The 22,054-nt window shown below is 42.9% G+C and overlaps 1 protein-coding gene across 4 annotated transcripts in view; it reads right to left on the bottom strand.

The window, feature by feature from the left end:
• LOC132982434 (rho guanine nucleotide exchange factor 9) overlaps nucleotides 1-22,054 on the bottom strand; it is a 44,534-nt gene that overhangs the window by 6,415 nt on the left and 16,065 nt on the right. Inside the window, exons 6-14 of one of the 4 annotated variants that reach the window (XM_061048930.1) lie at nucleotides 12,230-12,409; nucleotides 11,498-11,587; nucleotides 10,141-10,341; nucleotides 7,776-7,955; nucleotides 7,398-7,630; nucleotides 6,264-6,393; nucleotides 4,263-4,394; nucleotides 1,801-2,044; nucleotides 355-423 (exon numbers count right to left, since the gene is read on the bottom strand). In XM_061048930.1, coding sequence (XP_060904913.1) covers nucleotides 355-423; nucleotides 1,801-2,044; nucleotides 4,263-4,394; nucleotides 6,264-6,393; nucleotides 7,398-7,630; nucleotides 7,776-7,955; nucleotides 10,141-10,341; nucleotides 11,498-11,587; nucleotides 12,230-12,409 — 1,459 coding nt within the window. Of the gene's footprint in view, nucleotides 1-354; nucleotides 424-1,800; nucleotides 2,045-4,262; nucleotides 4,395-6,263; nucleotides 6,394-7,397; nucleotides 7,631-7,775; nucleotides 7,956-10,140; nucleotides 10,342-11,497; nucleotides 11,621-12,229; nucleotides 12,410-17,429; nucleotides 17,567-22,054 lie in introns of those variants that run through there. The other 3 variants (XM_061048932.1, XM_061048933.1, XM_061048931.1) reach the window with 3 other exon arrangements.

The following is a 22,054-nucleotide window of genomic DNA, read 5'->3' as shown; positions in this document are numbered from 1 at the left end:
ACTCAATACTTCATGCAAACAGCCCTCTGTCTTTTCATTGATGCTTAACAGCTGCCTTAAAACTCATATCAAGTCGACCTCATGTGCGGACTAACAGACAATTAGCTCAAAGTCCAAATAGTGCGAGTTCTAAAGCGTGACGGCGTGATTCCACTTGGCTTTTCTAGCTTGTTAAGTAGTACACAGGTAGTCTAGGTTCATTAGTAAACAAAGAAGCATGTTTTAGAAAAGGCGCAGAAAGTAAACAAAAACAAAGAGAGCAGGTTAAAGGAAGAGTAAACAGCGATGAGAAGACAGAGCACACCAGCGAGGAAAAGAAAAGGAAAATCACCTGATATCTTCTTGTTGCCTCACCTTTCTGTTTGGTCACCTTTCTCACTGTCATGGCTGCCTGTCGCTTCTGGTACTCAGAGATCTCAAAACCTGAACGACAAACAATATTGTAAGTATTACTAACCGCACTTCACCTGTTCCTCAGAATGTGAGACTTTTTGATTCAGTAGATGTCGCCCTTGAGCACCAGCATGAAACAAAAACAAACTGCAGTTTGGTGACACCTCCTCCATATTGAATCCTCTGCGCTCCTACAGCGGCACACCTCCAACCCCTCTCCCCTCCAAGTGCCAACACAGTCGGCGAGCGATTCATGCGTCTCACTCGTACACAGTCATCATGAGATATTTTCAGAGGATAAACTGGATTTCTTCTGTATTTATGTGTAAAATGTCACACATTCTGCCTTTAATGCAGCCAATGTTAAAGAGACTTTTATACTGCAGTTTAACTGCAGTCTCTGCCAGTGAGCCAGTCAATGCATCGATCCAACACCGTTATTTATTACCCCCAGAGAATTGATTTGTTACAGCTCTTATTGACTGGACTGACAATGGCTGCCACTGGTGAAATCTGTTTTTCGAGTGGCAAAGAAGAACTGATTTCCTGTAAAATGATCATGTCAGGATGACCAAAAAATAAAAAAGTGCAGTGTAAGTGAAAATGTGTGTTACACTATCACACGCTGTAATCATTTAAATTTAGAGAATGGGGAAAAACTGAATTAAGCGGTTTCATGTAAAAAATAAAAAAGTTTCTCAAACATTATTCGGTAGTCACGAGCCTGTAGGTGTTAGCCCAGCTATGGCTAACATAAGCTCAGTTTGTATGACAGTGATAGCAATAAAAAAAGTATATACAGGGTTACTAGTACACAGCTGTTAAGAATATGTACATGTACTTCATAAAGGCAAATACTAATATGTAAGTGTAGGAGTAGGGATCACTAAATCTCCACACGAGGGCTGTAAAGCACGTTACAAAGGCTCTTCTTGACTTGAAGACAGCTTTTAAGAATCACAGAAAAAAGTGATACATAGCTGTAAAGAATAAATGTCAATTAGAACTGTTTACATCAATAAATATTCTGTTTTTTCCCCACATGAACGTAACATTTTGTCTTTTAACATCCGAACACAATCAGCCTGGACATCCTTCCAAAAAAACCTGAATTGACTATCCAATGATACGTTCTCTTCATTTTAGTAATATGTGCAAATCTGATGTTGACAACCTCAGAGCAGACAAAGCCCAGCTTGGAAAAAATGTCCTAAGATATGATTTGATTTTGAGCCAGCCAATCAAAGCTAAAGTTACACTCACATAAATATGGTTTAAATGTTGTGTGTGTATGTTCTGTACTTGGAGTCACCTTGTAGTGTGCTACAGATACAACATGTAACTGAAGCTCCATTGGCCACTGTGAATGAAACTAATGCTTTCCAAAGAGGGCGGTGCGTGACTAACCGATTTTCTCGTCCTCCTGCACCATCTTCCTCTCCTCGTGGAAGGCCCTGAGCCAGCGAATCTTCTCCTCCGGCTTCTTGGCCAGGAAGATGTGGATCTCCTCGCTGTCTTTGTTGCACAACTTGAATGCATTCTTCACGCTGACGTTGAAGTCATCGTCACGGCCGTCTAATGCATCCCGCACCTCGTAGCGGTCCATGTCGATGCGTCCCTTATAATACAGGATGTCCCGGCGTATCAGGTCCTGGGGAAGAGCAGGGACGATGTCTGTTAATGTGTGTATGTGTGTGTGCTGAACCGTGGAGGTGTCAACAAGCATCCCTCCCCTGTTATCCTGAGAGTCTGTCTTATGCAACCCTTTCCATCTGCTGCACAAACATACAAACACCTTCTGCACACATTGCAGGATGCAACATTTCACAGCAAACCTGCTTGGCACTCGCTTACACAGAATATATAAAGCACTATTTTAACAATAGTAAATATATCCTGACTAGGTTTCCTCAACACAAGTTCAATCAAATGGACAACCCCAAAGAAACAGTGACAAGCCCGGTCTATGTAAGGCTCGTATCCACCAGGTTGGTATGACCTGTGTTTATTCAGCTGTTCTGATCCCTGGTACTGGTCAATAACTAATAAACCAACAGACAGCAGAAAACACGATGTCACATGTCCATCCCCGAGCTTCAGGTCATGTCCTGAAAAATCTTCTGTTGTTTATATAACAGCCCAAAACCAACATATATCAAATGTAAAAATGTTGGCCTACTGTACAACTTTTTAAGATTTTTTTACGAGATAAAATAGAATTTTAAAGGAATAATTAATGAATGGGCCCCGGTAGCGTAGTGGTTAAAGTGTGCACCCCATGTACGGAGGCTGTAGTCCTACAAGCGGGGGACCGGATTTCGAATCCGACCTCTGGCTCCTTTTCCACATGTCATTCCCCACTCTCTCTCTCTCTCTCTCTCTCTGTTTCCTGACTCTATCCACTGTCCTATCTCTACAATAAAGGCACAAAAATCCCCAAAAATAAAACCTTAAAAATAAAGAGTGATTGAAAATTGTACATATCAAGGAGTTCTTTGGGGCTGTATTGTGTTTCTTTTATTCCATCATATTAAAGCAGTTTAATGCATCCAGTGTGTCTGAAATCACTCTGTGGTAATTTCTCCTTACACATGAGAAAAATAGTAATTTATTAAATAGTAAGCTGCAGATGAACATTTAAGATGATTATTTTCATCATTTTGCATCATGCCTTGTTAAGGGTCATTTTCAAAAGCAATACAAAGCTTTCAAAGTGTATAAGACAAACTCCACAGTAATTCAGATAAACTCAAACACCAGACAACACAGAGATGTTTATCCTCACAATTCTGAAGCTGCAAACTAATGAATTCATTAATCATCTAAACATTTGATAATTGAGTGACTGACCATCTATTTCCGTTCTGTAGCTTTCCATCAACCAAACATAACCTTAACCTCTGTGACTTTTGACAGCCATACAAAAATAAACCTTGTTAAATTGCCCCCAGGAAATAACATCCAGTCGCACTTTAAGGTCAAGAAAGGTAAGAAATAAAAATAAAGAATCTTTTAATAAGCATGCATGGACAAATGTGCATCTGTGTGCTGATAAGGGAGAGATGGGAGGAAAAGATGGCCGACTATATGCAGCGAGTTACTAACACACCCTGGGGGCTGCCATTACACATGTTGTACTTAGGTTCCTGGAGAACAAAGACTAGATTTGATTATTCAGTGTGTCTCGGAGCAGAATTAATTTAGTGGATGAGATCAGCTAACAGACGTGGTGACCAGCAGAAATACTTGAGTTCATTTTAGGTGTCAGAGATAAAAGAGGAGGGGGGGGGGTGGTGGTGGAGAAAAGCTGGAAAAGCAGAAAATGACTCAATCTATAACGCTTTCTTCATGTTTTTCTGTTTCATGGATTAAATCATTGTTGCTCTGTTTGTACACATGTATGCGTGGGATGACGCAGTTATTCAGCCCTGCGTGTGTGTGTGTTTGTGTGTGTGTGTCTGTCTGCATTGGTGGCGGTGTCCCTGTGTGCATGTGTGATAAAGTCTAGCCAAGCGTGAACATCCATCTGACAGGAGAGCACAGCCCTGGTGCATTAGAGCCCAAAGTACCAAAGCTCCATTTTGTAAAAGGTACAGAAGATTTGAGCGCATCTTCACTGAGGGCTGGTGCGTCTCAGACACTATTATATAATCCCTTTGCAGCTCACAAGGAAAGTTGATGAAGTCACATTGTCTTCAAGCACCTCAGTCACCAGCCATGTGATACACAACTCTTAAGAACACAGTCTGAGGATGTGTTTCAGCTTGTTTTTCAGCCAACGATATCTCTTAAAAAAGAGGGAAAAAAGGGGAACAAAGAGGGAGAGAGAGAGAGAGAGAGAGAGAGAGAGAGAGAGAGAGATTGCCTACCTTCTTACAGAGGACCAGCTGGTGATCAAAGAGGAAGAAGACTCGCTGCTGGCTGCGTCCATACGGCTGATAGATCCATGACAACTCCCCAGTGTAGATGAGTTCCGAGCTCCTGTCCAAGATATCATCTCCCTGGACACACACACACACACACACACACACACACACACACACACACACACACACACACACACACACACACACACACACACACACACACACACACACACACACACACACACACACACACACACACACACACACACACACACACTGGTTAGTAGTTAGTAGCAAACAGTTTTACGGACTTCTGTGGCAAACAAACAAAATTTACAAAAAACAGAATCTTTAGGTGGCCATAGATAAATTAAACTTTATATATATATATCTATGGCCAAAACAAACTAAATGACCGCTCTCTCAATCACTTCCAGGTCACTTCCTGCATCTGGTAAATTCCCTTTCCATCAAAATTCTGTCGTTTGTAATTTTTTTAAGGACTGGTAAAGTGTTCTGCCACTTGTAAATCTGTCTCAGCGCTTGTAAAAATGTTGCACATCTTGTAAATTTGTTTAATAAAATGTACATTTGTTTTGTCCTTTGTCAAAGTGTTTTTGTTGTATAAAATGTTAAAATGTTTTCCAAAATGTAAATTTGTCTCACGCTTTGTGAAAGTGTTTCACACTTTTGAATTTTGTTTTGCACTTCCCAGCCACCGTAGCTTTGCGAGGTCGGAGAAATGGAGGTGATGATGTCATCGTGATGTCATCATCTGGTAACATAAAGCCGACTCGGACATATGGCTATTTACATATCAGGAAAATGCAATCAATAAATGCTATTTAGTTGAATTTTAATTTTTGTAGGATTTCCTGTTTTAAAGGGGACATATTATGAAAAATCCACTTCTTCAGTGTTTTTGAACATATATTCTGGTAACCTGAGTGTCTACTGACCCACAAAATGTGAAATAAACCCATCCAGTCCTTTGTTTGTGGTCTGCATAAGTTTTACAACACAGAGAAGATCTGTGAAAAATGCTCTGTTTCAAATTTGCTCTCCTTGTGATGTCACAGTGGGATTCTGGTAAAAAAAAAAAAAATACCCTCCCCTCCCCTGGTATCTCCACCCATGGACTCCACCTCCAGCCTAGAACAAAACTTTAGTGCAGGTCTGCCATTTTTAGTCTTACTACAGAGGAATGATGTCTACCAGGAAAACTCAGGGGGGTCATTACATTTAAAGAGACACACACACCAAAACGGAGCGTTCTGAGAGAGCTGGTTTATACAGGGTCACAAACCTCCTCTGGTGCTTGATTCATGTTATATTTTGACCAAAGCACAGCACAGATGTTTCATTTAGACCACAGGGGACTGTTTGAAAAGGTGGAAAAGGGGGAGAACTTTAACCAAATTTCAGGACATGTCACCTTTAAGCTAGTTCCATCTTGACTGCCATTTTTAAAATTTCCTTTTGAATCCTCTAGACACTAAGTAATATACATGATCAGATTACTGGACTTCTCTTTTAAATCAAAAGACAATCAAGTTAAGTGCAGTACGCAGTCATCATCTAATGCAGGGTATGACTACAACTGAAAGTCTGAAAACTTAATAATGACAATAAAAAGAAGTTAAAGGAAATACTTTGCAGGTTTTAAAAGCTTATGAAAAAAATTAATACCATGTTTTCACAAAGCAGCATGAAGGTTAAGCATACTTGATTTTATTGAGTAAAATGTATATTTGTCCTTCCTATGTCGTCATCTGACAGCAAGGAAAACATGTTTAGGCTTTATGAATGTACCGACATTTAAGCTAGAGGACATTTGACAGGCACAAACACTTAATAAGATGCTTTCCTAAAGTAGGTGGTATAAAAAGTGTCTACATTTAGTGACAGATAAAGGGTGTAAAAATGAAAGTTTTCCGTCTCTAGGCTAAACAGATGGTCCAAACAGATCAACACACACACACACACACACACACACACACACACCTCCCAGTCTAGAACAGAGGCCTGCCACTGGGCGATCTTGTCAATGTTTTCCAGCCTCCTCTTCCTCTCGTTGATCTGCTGAGTGACGTTCCGCATTACTGCCAGTGCTGCTGCCACGTATCGATAGTCACTGCGAACACAATGTACACATAATCACTGCCGGGTGTTAAAGGGAAAGTTATAGCTCTTGGAGATGAGCCACTCTTGAAAAAAAAAAGACATGTACTGTTGCTGCAGTGAATGATACAGAGTAGCCTATTAAACCACTTGGGTTATAAACTTAAAGTAACAGCACTAAGTCTGCTGGAGCCCAGTCAAAAAAAAAAACAACACACTGCTATTTAATTCTAATCAGCCACTTTCTCTAGCTGCAGTTAACTCTGCCTGCGTCTATGCTAACTGAGCTGGATTTATCCCTCTGGCTTAGATGTGCTACGAATCCAATCCTCACTTTGAAAGATAATGTGTGTGTGTACGTGTGTGTGCGACAATGCTGTGTGTGTGTGACAGAGAGTGAGCCTATATCTGGCAGATTCTCAACAGCTCCCAACAGTGGAACACTGTGATCTGGCAGGCCTCGCTGGCACCTGTCCCTCTCTGGCTGCGAACGCATGGTTTGTGAATGACCTGAAGCTGGCTGAGGCACGCTAAATCATTTACACTATGTTTTTTCTGCGGGTTCCCACACATGAGTTTGCACATCTGGATGTCGGCGATCATCTGCAAATGTTTGTATTGTGTACTGTGCTCGTGTGCTGTGCAGGCAGTGTGTGAAGAACGCTTGTATACCTGCCAGCAAAAGCCCAAATTCATATTTAATCTGCAATCTATTTATAGCCACGGATCTATGCTATGACCACTGGAGATTAATTGCAATGCTGTTACATAAATGATGCTGAGATTCCTCAATGAAATGATGTCCTCTAAAACATTCACAGGAAGCTGCTGAAGCATAGTGAACAACGTGTGTTTCAGTTCATGCACGTATGATCACCACATCAGGACAATAAACCAAACAGCTGCATCGAAACACTAAACAATCATGCATCAGTAATGGCTTCTTTTTCACAACAACCATCAAACAGCACCTCATGCAGCAGATTAAATGTGACCTCAGCAGACAGTGTACAGTACCTGTGCTCCTGTGCAGTGTATTTGAGAAGCTCGGCCAGCTGGAGTGGATATTTGCAGATTTTCTGGACAGGGGTGAGCAAGAAGCCATCGATGGCGATGTCAATCATTTGCTGGAGGAGACGACAGGCCTCGAAGAAGTGCTGGTACCTGCCATCCCTCATCAGTTTGCTCAGCTCCATACAGGCATCCAAGTGGTTGTTACAGTATTCAGAATAGATCCAAAAACCATCTTGCTGCAGAGCACAGGAGTGAAAGGGTGCATGATTAGAGGACATTATAAAATGAATGCTTTTTTAAGTGCTGGGCAGAGGAGTGCCAGGAGGTACAGAGAAGTTTGTTTAAGTGTAAAGAAAGAAAAGAAAAAAAAAAAGGACTCACATGTTCTAAAAAGCATGGTCCAATCTCAGAAAGGTGTGGATCCTCTGTGTTGTACTGCTTCTCCAGGTCTCGAACAAATCCCATCTGGAAGCGATAGATGTCCTCGATGTTCCCAAAGATGACCTTCAGCTGGTCGTCATTGAACATGTCCACACGCTTCCTGCACTGGCGCAGGTAGCCCTACGATAAAATGGGTTACAACTACTGTGAGGCTTTGACTATTGTCTAAGTTCAAAAACTATTTCCTTTTTCATCCATTTACACATGGCCCCGATTTGTCAGTCCGATTCTTGTGTTTAATTAACTGCTCTGAAGCTTTGACATGTCAAGGAAAGATTTTCTGTGATAAGTCGATTTTGGCTATTTCACACTCCACTACTTAGTAAACTTTGTTGTTTTTTGTGAATGTCACAACAAGCGTAGCCTTTTTATTTGTTGTTCCTTCAGCTCAACTTCAATGCAAACCAATAAAATGGATAAAATGTAGTTTTAAATGAGAGTATCCTTGATTTGGGAAAAGTGTGAAATATCTTCCTAAAATGAGCGACTGCTTTAGTTGAAACTTTTTATGCACTGTGTTTTTTTTTTACATTATATAAGGAATGAAGCCTCTTCAATGGTAGCATCCTTAGAGACTAACACAGCCTCCGAAGTCATCAAGTATTCAACTACAACAAGAAAACATTGGCTTAGAGGCATTTTGACTTCATAGGCGGAGGGATTGCACTGCAATGTTTCCTCTAATTAGCTGTCCTAAGTCATTAAACTCTTTCCTTTTCACTGCTTACTACACGCAGTTTGAAACTAGATCAGACAAGTTTGAAGTGATGCTTAAGACATCTTTGCATATTTCTGCTATCGAGTGATCAGAGATAAAAAAAAAAAGTATTTGGCATGTTGAGAAGTACTTCAATAGCTGGGTAGTATGGAGGTGTGAAGGTGAAATTCACGCTTTATTCCAACTATTTTTAAACACAATGCTTCACTGGCAAAGGGTGTGTTGAGGATGAAAGAGAGATGATGAGATAAGCAAGAATTTAACCTGAGAATAGCCCACTTCCCAAAAGTCTTAATGCAGAGATATTCTGATGGTTAATCTTATGACATCTATGACGTTTTTTCATTTTTTTATTTAAAATACTTTATTAACCCCTGATGGAAATCCAGGTTTACACTCTGTTATTGAGAGACATGCTTCTCACACACATAGGCCCGAAACACACACATGCACAAACAGGACCTGTGGACATTAGTGGAGAGATGTCAGAGTGGGGCTGCTACACGTGAGAGTGGTTGGGGGTTTGGTGCCTTGCTCAAGGGCAGCTCGACAGTACTCAGGAAGTGCCCTGGCACCCCTCCAGCTACCAGAACAACTTCCATATTTTGGTCCGCACCGGGACTTAAACCAGCGACCCTCTGGTTCCCAACCCAAAGTCCCTACAGACTGAGCTACTGCCTCCCATACAGAAATAAGCACTGTATTGATTTTCCAACCGATAAAATCATCATACTAATAACATCTTTATTTATATCGCACTTATCTAAACAAGGTGACACAGTGCTTCACAGAATGCAAACATTTAAATATAATGAGATGTATTTCTTAACATAATGTCCTGTCCTTCTTGATAGCAGTAGATCAAACTGAATACTGCTATGTCATGTTTTATACTATAAATACAGGAACCATGCAGCATGACTGGAGATTAAAACAGAGTCAGAGGATCCGTTATGGTCCCCTTAGAAAGATCAAACTGACCCATGTAGGATACTATATCTGTACAGTGCATGCATTTGTGTTTGTTACTAATAGGCGAAAGAGCATTAACTAATGTGAAAGCCATAAAATCAGATTCATGTTTGGTTTCTAAATATGTGTCCAGCTTTGTGAATCAGGTTCCACATTTGGAGTGCCATGTTTTAAGTCTTTATTCAAGCCTGACAGTCCTCAGAATACAGCCGTTTACAAGGCTTCTGTTTATTTTTTATTAGGTGGGAATTCTTGTTTTCCACTTCTGCATGATTCATAATATATAAAAAATAAATAAAAATTGAATCTGGACCAAATCAGTCCGAGTGTGACAGCTGCCACTACTGTGTGCAGATGACAAATTGTGTTTTCATATCTCAGAAAAGAGATAATTATTTTTGGACTGTGTTGAGATCAGGAGTAAAAATATGCCATGTTTAAACGTGTGAATGTGGGAGTGTAAAGAATTGTGTAGCATCAAAAGGGCTGCTTCTTCTTCTGATGGACACATTTCAGTTGAATCATTTCATCAGCATTTCTCTTTTTTTCTTGTATTAACGTGCAGTGTGTACGTATGTGTGTATGTGTTGATGGATGTGCGCACGTGTTACGTACCTCACAGATGTCCTTGAGGTGTTTGATGTAGTGTCTCTCTGTGCTCATGATCTCATTGATGACGTTAGCTCTCATCTGGTCTCGGTTCTGAAGGGGCGAGCCCAGACACAGGCAGTCATTGGTCGGGTCCAGGTGCCCGTTCTGCACCTCGCTGGTCCCCTCTGATGGCTCCGCTCCCCCGTCCTCCTGGTTTACCCACAGCTGAGTACAAACACATACACACACACAGACAGAGCGACACACACATGTGCACTTGAATAAGACATGTGCTCAGTCATGTTTGAAGTGCATAAATCTGATGACAGAAAGAGTGTTGGTAAACATACATTTAGGTTTCCATATCACACTATGTTAACAACAACAGTGGCACCGCTCACTCCTTATGAGCACACTGCACGCACAACTACACCACATACATAAAAACACACCTCACACACAGATACACAGAGCTTCATTTAGTGGGGACAGTGAGTAAGACTGTTGGTCCAGAAGGTGCAGGTGCACACCGTTAAACTCTGAGTTTAAAGAAAACCTTCTAGTACTCAGAGGATAGTCATCACCCAACTTCCACACTGTCTGACTCAAAAAAGTCCAGCCCCCTCCCTGCACACATGCATGCATAAACATTTGCACACAAAACAACACGTTTCTCTGCTCTCACTAACACACACACACACACACACACACACACACACACACACACACACACACACACACACACACACACACACACACACACACACACACACACACACAAACAAACACACAAAGATCCACACACAGGACATTGTGTATTCTACTCTTGTTCATATAGAACGGGCCAGGTGAGCGTGGTTTCAGATGTCCAGCAGCCCAACACCTGATGACACACAGTTTGCCAAGAGAACATCAAAGAACCGACGGGTAGAATGCCAAACACAGGATGAGGAATGTAGCGCCACAGACAAGCAGAGTGACGGGTGGTAGAGCACTGACTGCAGACGAGAGCTACTAGCGCAGCATTAAGACTGAGAAATAGTCAGAGTCAATAGTAAATCGAGTACTGAAAACATATTCTCTCACAAGGTTATGATCGAGATAATGATAAATGGTAACAGGGATAATGGTTCCAAAATTCCATCTACTTCTATGTAAATATATTTGATAGAATTTGAGTGGTGGCCTTAAGGAGACTTTTAACATTATTTTACTTTTGACTCATCAGTTCTTCCTCTCTATCGACCCCGCTGAAGATGGTGTGATGCCGTCATGGTGACGTTAAATGTCTGGTAATGTCGAGGGCACGTTGTGTGGACAGACTGGAGCGGGCGGGTGGGCGGGCAGGCTGGATGGGTTGGATGAAGCGGGGAAAACGCACCTTTGACGTGGTGTTTTGGAACCGTGGAGTTGCTATGGGGTTGATATAGAAAACCTGTTTTGTTTGGGGCTGAGGAGGGTGGGGTTCCACCTTGGAGAGAGAGAATGACAGAACAGAAAGATACTTTTTGGTCGACAGTCAGTCAGCCTGTCTGCCCTGCCCTCTCAAGAAGTGAATATGGAAGGGTGGACAGGTGGAAATGGCCATGAGGAGTGTCTGTGGGGGGTGCTTGGCTGTGTGAAGCATCTACCTACGACAACCACTCTCGCTCACTTGTTCAGCCTTCTTGTTAATTAAAAGAATCAGACTTGTGTGGTAGGCTTCGTTGAGCTCAGATATTGATGAGATTATATAATCACAAGGTGAAGAAGGGACGCTGATTTTCAAGGCTAACAGTTTTGCCAAACTGAAAAAAAGGGGCTCATCAGCATCTCTGTCTCATTGTCCCTGAACACCCGATAAAGGCACTTAGCTAGCTGTTCTCTCATCTCCTCAATGTTATGTATTATTAAAACACAGCCTTATTCAACAGAGTATCTGTGAGCGGAGCAGGCATATTAAAGAGTGTGTTTTTGTGCGTGTGCTTTTTGCGTATGTGACAGAATTTCTTGTGCACTTTCCTGTGTGTATTCGGCAGCTTGTGTGCATATGTTCATGTGCCTCCATTTCTGTGTGCGTGGGTGTTGTGTTGTGTCTATGGTCGCTGGCCAGCCATGGCAGCAGCTAACTCACCCGTACAAAGCTGGCAGGGAACCATCCTTCTTCCTCATCAATCTGGCCCCACCACCAGTCTTTGTTGGAGGCGTCCAGCACCTTGATGACGTCGCCGGCCTTAAACGCCAACTCCCGGTCGGCCATGGTCACATGGTCCCATACCGCCTCAGCGTTGACGATTGAACCTCCACTTATCAACTGGGGAAACGAGAGAGAAAGACAAGGTAAATCTTACTATTTGTTCTCGGTTAATGCAGCTTCTGATGTGGAGACACAACAAAAACAGCAATCACTGACCAACAACTGTGGATCCACCTGACGTAAGACAGCATTCAAATAACCTTTGAAAGGCATTGCAAATTCAGTTCTCATCCTTGTTTAGGCCTTAATTTGTATGAATCCGTGTTGCTAAACCCACTCAGATTACTAATAGATGCAAATACACACCCTCAAAGCCAGGGCCTACCAGCAGCTTAGGGAGTGCAAACAGAGCAACACAATAGCTGACACAGAACACAGCACCGCACAACAAAAATTGAACAACACAAAAAAGGCAGAGCTATTAGCGGAAAAACAACACAGCATTCATACACACAGCACCAGTGTGCACACAGGGACCATAATTGGCCCATTATGACATTAGAATAATTACATGTGTTAATGTAATATAAATGCTGAGGAGCAAACAAATGTGAAGGGATAATCTCCTTTCCTTCGAGCTGTCACCAGAGCTTGTTATTTAATCTGCAGCACAGTCTTTGACAGAGCAAGGAAGCATGACTCATCAAACATTCTCGATTGATTTGAGCATCATGAATAAATTATGTCGACATTATGCTACGCTAAAAATAGATATATTCCATTGTATGCATTTACATAAAGAAAGGTATACTTAAAGTGCTTGCGTTAGGCATCACCTGAAGGGGCATGGAGGCCTGTCGGATAATCAGTATTCTTTAAAGGATCTGGAGAGGCTAAAGGTTGTTCTCATTAAAGGACAAGAGACAGCGGACAATGTTCCTGCGAGGGACCTGGGTCTGACATCATCCATCTACCAAAAAAAAGCTACGCCATCCATCACATGGGGGAGTTAGCTTTGTTGTGCTGAGACGTGCATAAACGCACAAAGAAGCACTCACACCTGCAGCCACACTTTTAACTCCTGACACATTAAACCCCCTGTATGCATCTATGGATGGCACAGCTCCAAATGTTTGTTACGATTGCTCTCCCTCCAAGGTAATGCTCATCAGCAGTCCCCAGTCAGGAGCTAACCATGCATTCAGTCCCCGGGGCTGCGGGCAGAGCAGCCAGCACTAACCGAGCCTGACAGGAGCTGCTTAGGCTCAAGGTAAGGAGTTATCAAAGGCCCGGAGACTGGGACGTCACATGGATGGACATTAAATTAGTTCTTGTCTTTCATTAAGACTTTTGCTCAATAACACTGAGCTACTGTTGTTTTCTAAAGTAAGCTAGTTCTAGTTGTTGGACATAGTCTCTTAAGACTGCATTGCCTTTTAAAAATCAAATCCCTTCAACCATTTAAAATGCACCTCATCACTCTGGTGCAAAAATGTGGTCCCACCTAATGCTGATGCAGTGTGTTTGAAGAAACAGCAGCTGTGTGTGTGTGTGTGTGTGTGTGTGTGTGTGTGTTTGTGTTGTTTGCATTCAACCGAACCCCCATGAGGATGTAAGCTCTCAGACTCAGCAGCTATGTTGCCCCTTCAACCTGTAGACAAGCCTACCTCCCCGATGGCTCACTGAGACAGCTACGGGGGATATAAGCCAATCTGGGCAGAGGAGTGAGCACGGGGGGGGGGGCGCCCTTGCCTGGAAAGGAAAAAAAAACAGCCGTCGTCATGGCGACAGATGAGGATGCTTCACTGGTATTGACAAGATGATGGGATGAGGCAAGGACACTTCAGGAGGCACTGGAATATTTCCAAATTTAGGTGCATGTGTGAGCAGACACGCACAGAGAGTGACCGCTGAAGAAGCAGCAAAAGCCCTCTGTTATTAGATCTGAGAAAAAGAGGAACCAATCACATTAGAGAATGCACTAACATTATTTCCATGACAGTGAGAAATGCAGAGGTGCATGATGCAGGCCCTCAGCATGCAGGTTTACGATCAAAGACATCGCTGAGTAGGTTTCTTCAATCAGTTTTCACATGGGGGCTGGGAGCTGGCTTAACAAGAGCTCGAGCATGTATCTCAAAGCTCTCCACTACAGGAAGAGGGGAGGATTAATGCAGGAACATGTGTCACGCTGCCATGGAAACAGCAACAATGAATACTACTGAAAAAGATGTGAAAATCATTTGTTCATTCAGGAAGAAGAATAAGATTAATTTATAACACAAACTTGCAGCCAAAAGAAAATCAGTGGAATAGCCACATCAGTTCTCCATGAGCGTTACTATTTGACATCCGGACCTCGGCCTGCCACAGCACCCTCAGAACAGATGAGCCTCTCCACTGAGGTCAGTCTTGCTTCTCGCTTCTTCACAGTAATGTCTGCTCTCCCTAATCCAGCCACCCCCCCCCCCCCCACCCCACCCTTTAACTCACACACACACCCTCCAGCATCCACTCCATTTTCAGCACCATTCACTCCAAGCACAATCTCTCCAGTCCCCATCAATCTGCTGTAATATAGGCAACAGACAGAAAGAGCAAGGGAGAGAGACAGGAAAGAGATCCATTCACAGCCAATGTTCCACCCTGCTCACTTTCCTCCTTCCTCCTCATCCCTCCATCTCTCTGATGAGATCGGCACTGCCCTCTCCTATAGAGTGCATTCCTTTTTACCCCCTTCTACATGCTGAATAAATTAAAAACATTACATAATCAATCTTCCCAAGCCCTGCCTTGGCTTACCCTCGCACCTAGCTTGATCAAAAGGCAAACAAAGTAAACACAGGCAAGTCTCACCAAAATACTCATCATCACCTGAGTGCCAACCGGCTGTATCAACCCTGTGTCATCATTTTGGTTACACTGCAGTTACAACATCAAAGATCCCAGGGCGAAGTGGTCGTCTCTAACCGCAAAACCTGTATTTGGGTCAATGCAAATGAATGCAGAGAAATCTTTCCCTGCATGTGGACATATAGACAGTGCCCTGGGTTTCACATTCAATCACAGACATGGCTAAGAAATATAAAATGACAGAGAGCCGATTCACTCCCTTTTATCATCTTTGCAGCACAACACATCAGCATTCACTGCACTGGCAGCTCCACTGCATTCCAACATCCTCCTCTATCTCTAGCTAAAGCACATCTGCACCAAAGCACCTACAGCATTCCTGAGCAAGCACACACACACACACACACACACACACACACACACACACACACACACACACACACACACACACACACACACACACGCACATACACACAGACAGACAAGCCTTTTAGCCTTACCATGTTTGTGGCATGTAACTGTTCAGAGAGTGTATGCATGGAGAAGTCCGGTTCATGCAATCATGATAGATTAATCTCTGTCAGAAGTGGCCGAGGTGATAGTCCTCTGCATGAGCTGAGCCTGCGATATCGAGTAACAAGGTGCTGTATTCCAGAAAGAGGCTTCTCTTTTTCTGACGCACCGAGCGAGTCTCGCGGTCCGTCCTCCCTGTGTCTGCCAACCCTGTTATGTAACACACTTATACCCCGAGTCTGGGAGCCAATCAAAGATGCTCTGCCTAAAAACCAGTGAGAAATACACACACATCCTCTTGCACACTGTTGTTCTCGCTCACACACACACACACACACACACACCAGCCGCACATTGACACTTCTGGCTGCACAGCATTTAACAGAACTCTATTAGAAGGCACCTGGCCCTGGGGGGGATTACAAAATGTGTGAACACTCGGGGACGTGTGCACGCCACAGAATCAAAGTGGATCTACAGATAACAGCCACTCAGACTATCTCTCACACACAGGCAACATAACAGGCTCACATGTGAGCACACATCTGTAGCTGCTAGCCGACTGAGCCCCAACCACCGCAGTGTACAATACTAAGAAGCTCTGTTCATAGTCCTGTGGGGGTCCCTGCTATAGGATGTTTAGGCTCAGTGATGAAAACACCAGACCACATGCCACTGCATGTGATAGATGTGCCTGTGTTCATAAAACATTACCTACATACAGAAAAGCATCTACCACTTAACGAGACTCACACAGCACTTAGCCCAGAGTGTGAGAGAGCACACACACAGTATATCTTCAAAAACCTGCTCATCCTACCGTCCCTATTAATAGGACTGCCATGGCCGGCTCTGGGACAGGCTTTTAGCATATCTATTTCTGACACTCATTCAACATTCATGACACCTGCCTCCAAGCCTTTATTCGATTATACTAAAGCATAGGAGAAAGGGGATATGGAATTTTTTATCTGCACTTGACATCTCTTTTCACTTGGGAGACATTTCAGCTGTCAGATGTATGCACATTTACTCGTTTATTTTTTTATTAGTAACTATTTAGTTGCCAGGTGTGATAACATTTCAGCTTCAGATATAGTCACCACATTGAGATGTCGCAAATGGCAGAAAAGTGAATATAGTGGGCTGTGAAATGGGAGCTGAGTTTAGCTGCATCTAAAATGGGGGAAACCTGGAGTGACGGAGGCCCTCCTTTATTAGGCCTAGCCCTGCTTGCTATTGGTTACTGTTCAGCTGAGATTACAAACGGTCCTCCAGAGTCTGAGATCAGCATCACAAACCTCTCACTAGCATAGCTATTTGCTACACAAATATCATTTTTCCTTCTGAGGAGAGGCCACTGCTCAGCTATTAGCTGCCATATTGTGGATGTGGCTCCAGTGAATCACATTAGGAAAACAAGTCCTGACGCAGCAGTTAGACGCTGTTAAAAAGACCATCAGTTATTGTGGGTTTCATCTAAAAATCTCATAATCACAGGCTTAAATCCATGCGCATAATCAACAATGTACAACATGGAGGAGAGACGAAGATCGACGTAGGGGGAGGTGTGGGGGAGGGGGGGGGACACATGTTTATATGCGCTGATATGATTTTCCAGTCACCACAGAAAAGGTAAGAGCATCACAGATCTGTATCCGCACAACTATCACCACCACCACCAGACAACACTAGCTACCACAAACGGTGAGAGGACACAAGACATAACGAAGGATTGGGGAGGGGGTAACAGAAATACATTATGTTGTACCAACGTCATTCATTGTAACGCGTAGCCGTGATGGAGCGCCGGGTGTCCCCGCTCTCGACCAACGCGCACTGTCTTTCTCTCCTCTCCAGTGAGGAAGCGTGGTGCGCTGCGAACCGGGCCCCAAGCGCAGATCCATTAACGAGTACCGAGGATGAACATCAACAGCACGTTCACAAGCACCAGAACCGCGATCACCGAAAACACCACGCAAGTCTGGACATCCAAGGCCATGGCGCAGCGCTGCGGGCCGATGCTGAGCTGCGCTCTCACTGACGGCTCCTATTCAGCTCCCCCGTCAAGACACGTAGCCTCAAAGCCACCGAGCAATCCACCATTACAGTTAGGCAAGAAATGAAGAAAAGATGCCCCTACGCCTCTTCACACTACGCGATGTAATTCATAAAGGCACGGGAAGAGATGCATCATCCTCACCATCATCATCGTCATCAGTCTGCACCGCGATTTCTCCCCGCTAGTCAACACCTGCCGGTGTTTCTCCTCTTCCCTTAAAACCGAGCGACTCTCAGGCCAATAGATCCTGAAAGCAAACAAGAGAGACGCTGTGCGCAGGCTGTCCGCAGCTGCCGAGCTGCCTTCCGGTGAGTGGGGACCGCAGAGAGATCGGCTGTGAGGCTGAGAGGCGGTCCTGCATTAATACTGATCAGAGTGCTCCACTGCCAGACTGCCGGCTTCAGCCATCACCTACAGTCGGGGGAGGGGCTCAGTCAGCCCCTCGCTCACTACATCGACCACCGTGGCCAGAATCATAACCTCATTCATCTCCAACCCCGGCTAAAAATATCACCATGCCCTGGTGATTTATCATTTATCATTAACAGTCCGTGATGAGGGAGTATAAATGTCACAATAATGGATGCACGTTTCTCAAAGTGATCACCATCTTATAATTTTATTGGCATAATGTCATCCTCCCCTGCCACTTTGTCCGTGGCTGGGCATCAATCAGATACAGCATGCCCTGTTGATCTGATAATCAACCACATTTACACTCTGGACGAACAGCTCTGATGCAAGCAGCAGCAACTTTAAAGTGTCATATACAGGCTTTAAAAAGTATCTCTGTAAGATCACATGTGTTTAAGGACAGCACAGGTTGAATATTTGAGGGGTTGGATTCTAAATTGTTGTATTCTTTATACTTTTGTTTTCACTCTGTGGCAAAATATGTCTGTGCTTCAAATTGATAATGTTCCCACAAAGTATGAATGCTTGAAAGAAAGAGGATGAGATCCATTGAAAATGTTAAACTTCAATTAAAGGCACCATGTAGTAGCAGCTTTGTGGTGATTAGATTGTGCAAGCTTAAAATACTGATGCTGCTCTTGAAATAAGGGGAGGATTGAAGTTGCATATTGTAAAAGCTTTTTTTTTAAATCACAATAATCCAGACTGTTGCTGCTCTTCCAGCAACAAAAGCATTCTCAAATTTACCATCGAGCATGGGACTTGCAATTAAGCAGATTAGAAAACAATTGAATCAGTGAATCTTTGCTTCAAAACTATTATGGCTCCCCCCCAAAGAAATGGATTAAGTATAATATTGAACAGTGGATTCTCTTTAGACCATTGGTTCTGGTAAATACTCCTATCACTCAAAAGCAGATTTTCAGACTAATGTAAAATGACTTGCTGTAATGACTTCATCAGGTGATATGAGCTGACTCTGTTTTTAGGCAGATGAACATTGCTTTATAACATCACTGAAGTTCCCTCCTTAATTCATGACCAGGCAGCACTGTGTATAATGAGACTGAGACTTAAAGCACTTTAAGTGTTTTGTGAACACTTTTTAAAAACAGTTGGATTTAAATACTGATGCAAGGACACGAGTACACATGTACACCTGGACAGCCATAGGCAGGGCGATGTTACATTCAGCATTAGGCGGGGGTAGCGAGCTGTTTTTTTGCTAACTAGATTCCATCAGCAGGTTTTGGAAGGGTGAACTATCTTCATATTTGCACTACCATTGAGGTGTCCTTGAGCAAACTGCAAAATGAACTAGTGCTGCTGCTCTGATCATACTGTGGTTTCAGAATTCACCTCCTGATGCATAGATGTGTGATCGTGGAACAGGAAATAAACTGAAATAAGCATAGGGCTCAGAAGCAGAGAAGTAATAAAGCAGCAAAAAAAACATAACACAGCTCCAAACCTCGGGTATAGAGGCGGTGTCTTTCTGCAGTCCTTCAGACTAAACAAACACTGTACAGTCATTCTGGAACAGGAAATCATCTTTAGAAAAACCAGGCTTGCAAAAATACAGTGTATCTCATTTCCAGGTCATGTGACACCCTGGGCTCAGAGAGCTACTGTGATGAACACACACTAAAGAAACAACTTTAACCCAGAACAACTATTTCCTGAGCCTCACACATACTCAAAAATTATATCATTCCAAAATAATGGGCTTGAGAACATATGATCATCTAATTGAACCATGTAGTCCCTCTGTATAGCAGTGAAACGTGCAGTTGCAGGTTATTGTGAATATGGTGGTCTGTTTGAATGGACAGACTGTTAGCTGATAATCCTGGCGCAGTTTCAGTAGATTGCTGTTTCAACATGAGCCTGGATTTGCCCAAGATTTCTGCCTCTTAAAAAGGACGTTTTTCTTGCCATTGTAACTTTGCTAAAATGTTGCTACGCTCATGATAGATTAACGGTGGGTTTTGGTAATATAGCAATGAGGAAGTTATTTTTACCTGCTCTTTTTTTAAAGTGTCTCGAGATAACACTTGTTATGAATTGGCACTATACAAATAAAGATTGATTGATTGATTGATAGCTTGAAATGATTCTACTGCCAAAGAATTCAAACCAATAAAACTCCATGGTGGAAAAAAAAGTATGAAAATGTCAGCACAAGCTTCACAAATCCTGAGGATTCAGATGTTCAAATCTACTAAATACACATAGATCATTTAAAACAATGCAGCTTATTTTTTTTACTTCCTTAACCAACACAAACAAACCTAGTTGCAAGTTGAAGTCTAAGACTAAAATCTTAATTTGTTGATTAAGGAGTATTACTGCATGAAAATACTACTGTAATGCTGTGAATTTATGCAGCTGACATTCTCCTCAAAGAAGCACAAGTCCCTTCCAAACCTACAGAAGGTGAGTGTTTGGTATTCATGACAGTTTTTCCATGAAGTTTTTCCTTTTAGCCTAACAGTTTTGTGTTTTGAGTGACAATGTAAAAGGGCTCCAGTTCCCTTCTGATGCAGGTGCATGCATAATATCATTATTTTTTTTGCATGCATATCAATATCTGGTCTTCTCAGTGATACTTACTGTGAACATTGTATTACACATGAGTGCATTGTGGCCTTGAGCTTAAGTCCTGGTGTCCGTGTCTCAGATTTGGAAGAGAGAACGACATCATGAATGAATTTATGAAGGAGACTGAGTTCAGTCTCAAACCAGCCATCAGCTCCTCAACTATGCAGCACATGCACAAACACCTACACACACTTACCCACACGCACACAACACAAAAGCCCTCTTCAACTACACTCTGTCTTTACATTCAGCTCAGAGCCTTGGGAGGGATCAAAGGACCCCAGAATAAGTTTAAAAGAATAACACAAAAAGAGTGCACTGTATCAGTATTTTTAAAGCCATAAATAATTTCCAGGGCACTTTCTGCACATACATGCTGATAAAAGCCATCGCTCCTAAAAGCCAGGCTTTCAGTGAGATGCAGAGAGCATCACAGCTGAGATATGACAACTGTCCTAAAACAAGCTCCTTCTTTTTTTTTTTTACTGCTCTGTGCTCGTGTGATTTCATATGTGTGTGTGAAATGCAGTGTGAGCAGATTACGTAAGCCTTGCCCTACCTCTGTGGGCTCCCTCGCCAATCTCCCTGACATTTAGACAACAAAGGTCACATCTGAAAGTCTAAATCTGCACAGACACCAATGCTAATGTACTCATACATATACAAAAGAGAGGGGAAGATGGTAAGAGTGGAAGAATAATCTCCCACAGCAGAGGATCCCATGTTAAATAAGACTGAACCTAAAGTTTCTGTACGGGAATTACATGCTTAATAACAAGCAAAGAGGCAGCTGATCCAAACAAAAGGATTCATTTTTAGCTCTGTAGATGTTGTGAAGAACTGGTGTTTGAGTGACATTTTTTTTATTTCAAGGGCACTTTTGGTTGACACAGGTAACCTTAAAGGCAGGGTTGGTTATTTTCAAAAACTAGCATGATTTTGAAAGTAGCATTCCCTCAGTGCTCCGTCTGCACCAACCCCCTCCCCTCTATGCTCCCTCATAAGCCACGCCCCCTCACTTACATGCATGAGCGCCGTTGCTCGAGAAGTGGACCTCAGCTCATTGCTTGCATTGTGTAGAAACTACGTTGTCTCATGTCTCATTCAGCGGTAAGTAAATACTAAACTTTATCATAATATGTGATGATTTTACTACTCACAACGGCCAACACCACCGCGCTTTGAGTGTGGGCTACTGCACATAAGGGGTAGGGAACGAGCAGGGAGACAGGGAGGTCTGATTGGTTCATCAGATTGGTTCCTCATTGCAGACATTGGTCAAAGTTTTTCCAGGCTTACAACTGCTACAGATGACGGAT

This window comes from Labrus mixtus, chromosome 10 (assembly GCF_963584025.1).
Source record: "Labrus mixtus chromosome 10, fLabMix1.1, whole genome shotgun sequence".
Classification (NCBI taxonomy): Eukaryota; Metazoa; Chordata; class Actinopteri; order Labriformes; family Labridae; genus Labrus; species Labrus mixtus.
This window is presented reverse-complemented; position numbering and strand designations above follow the sequence as displayed.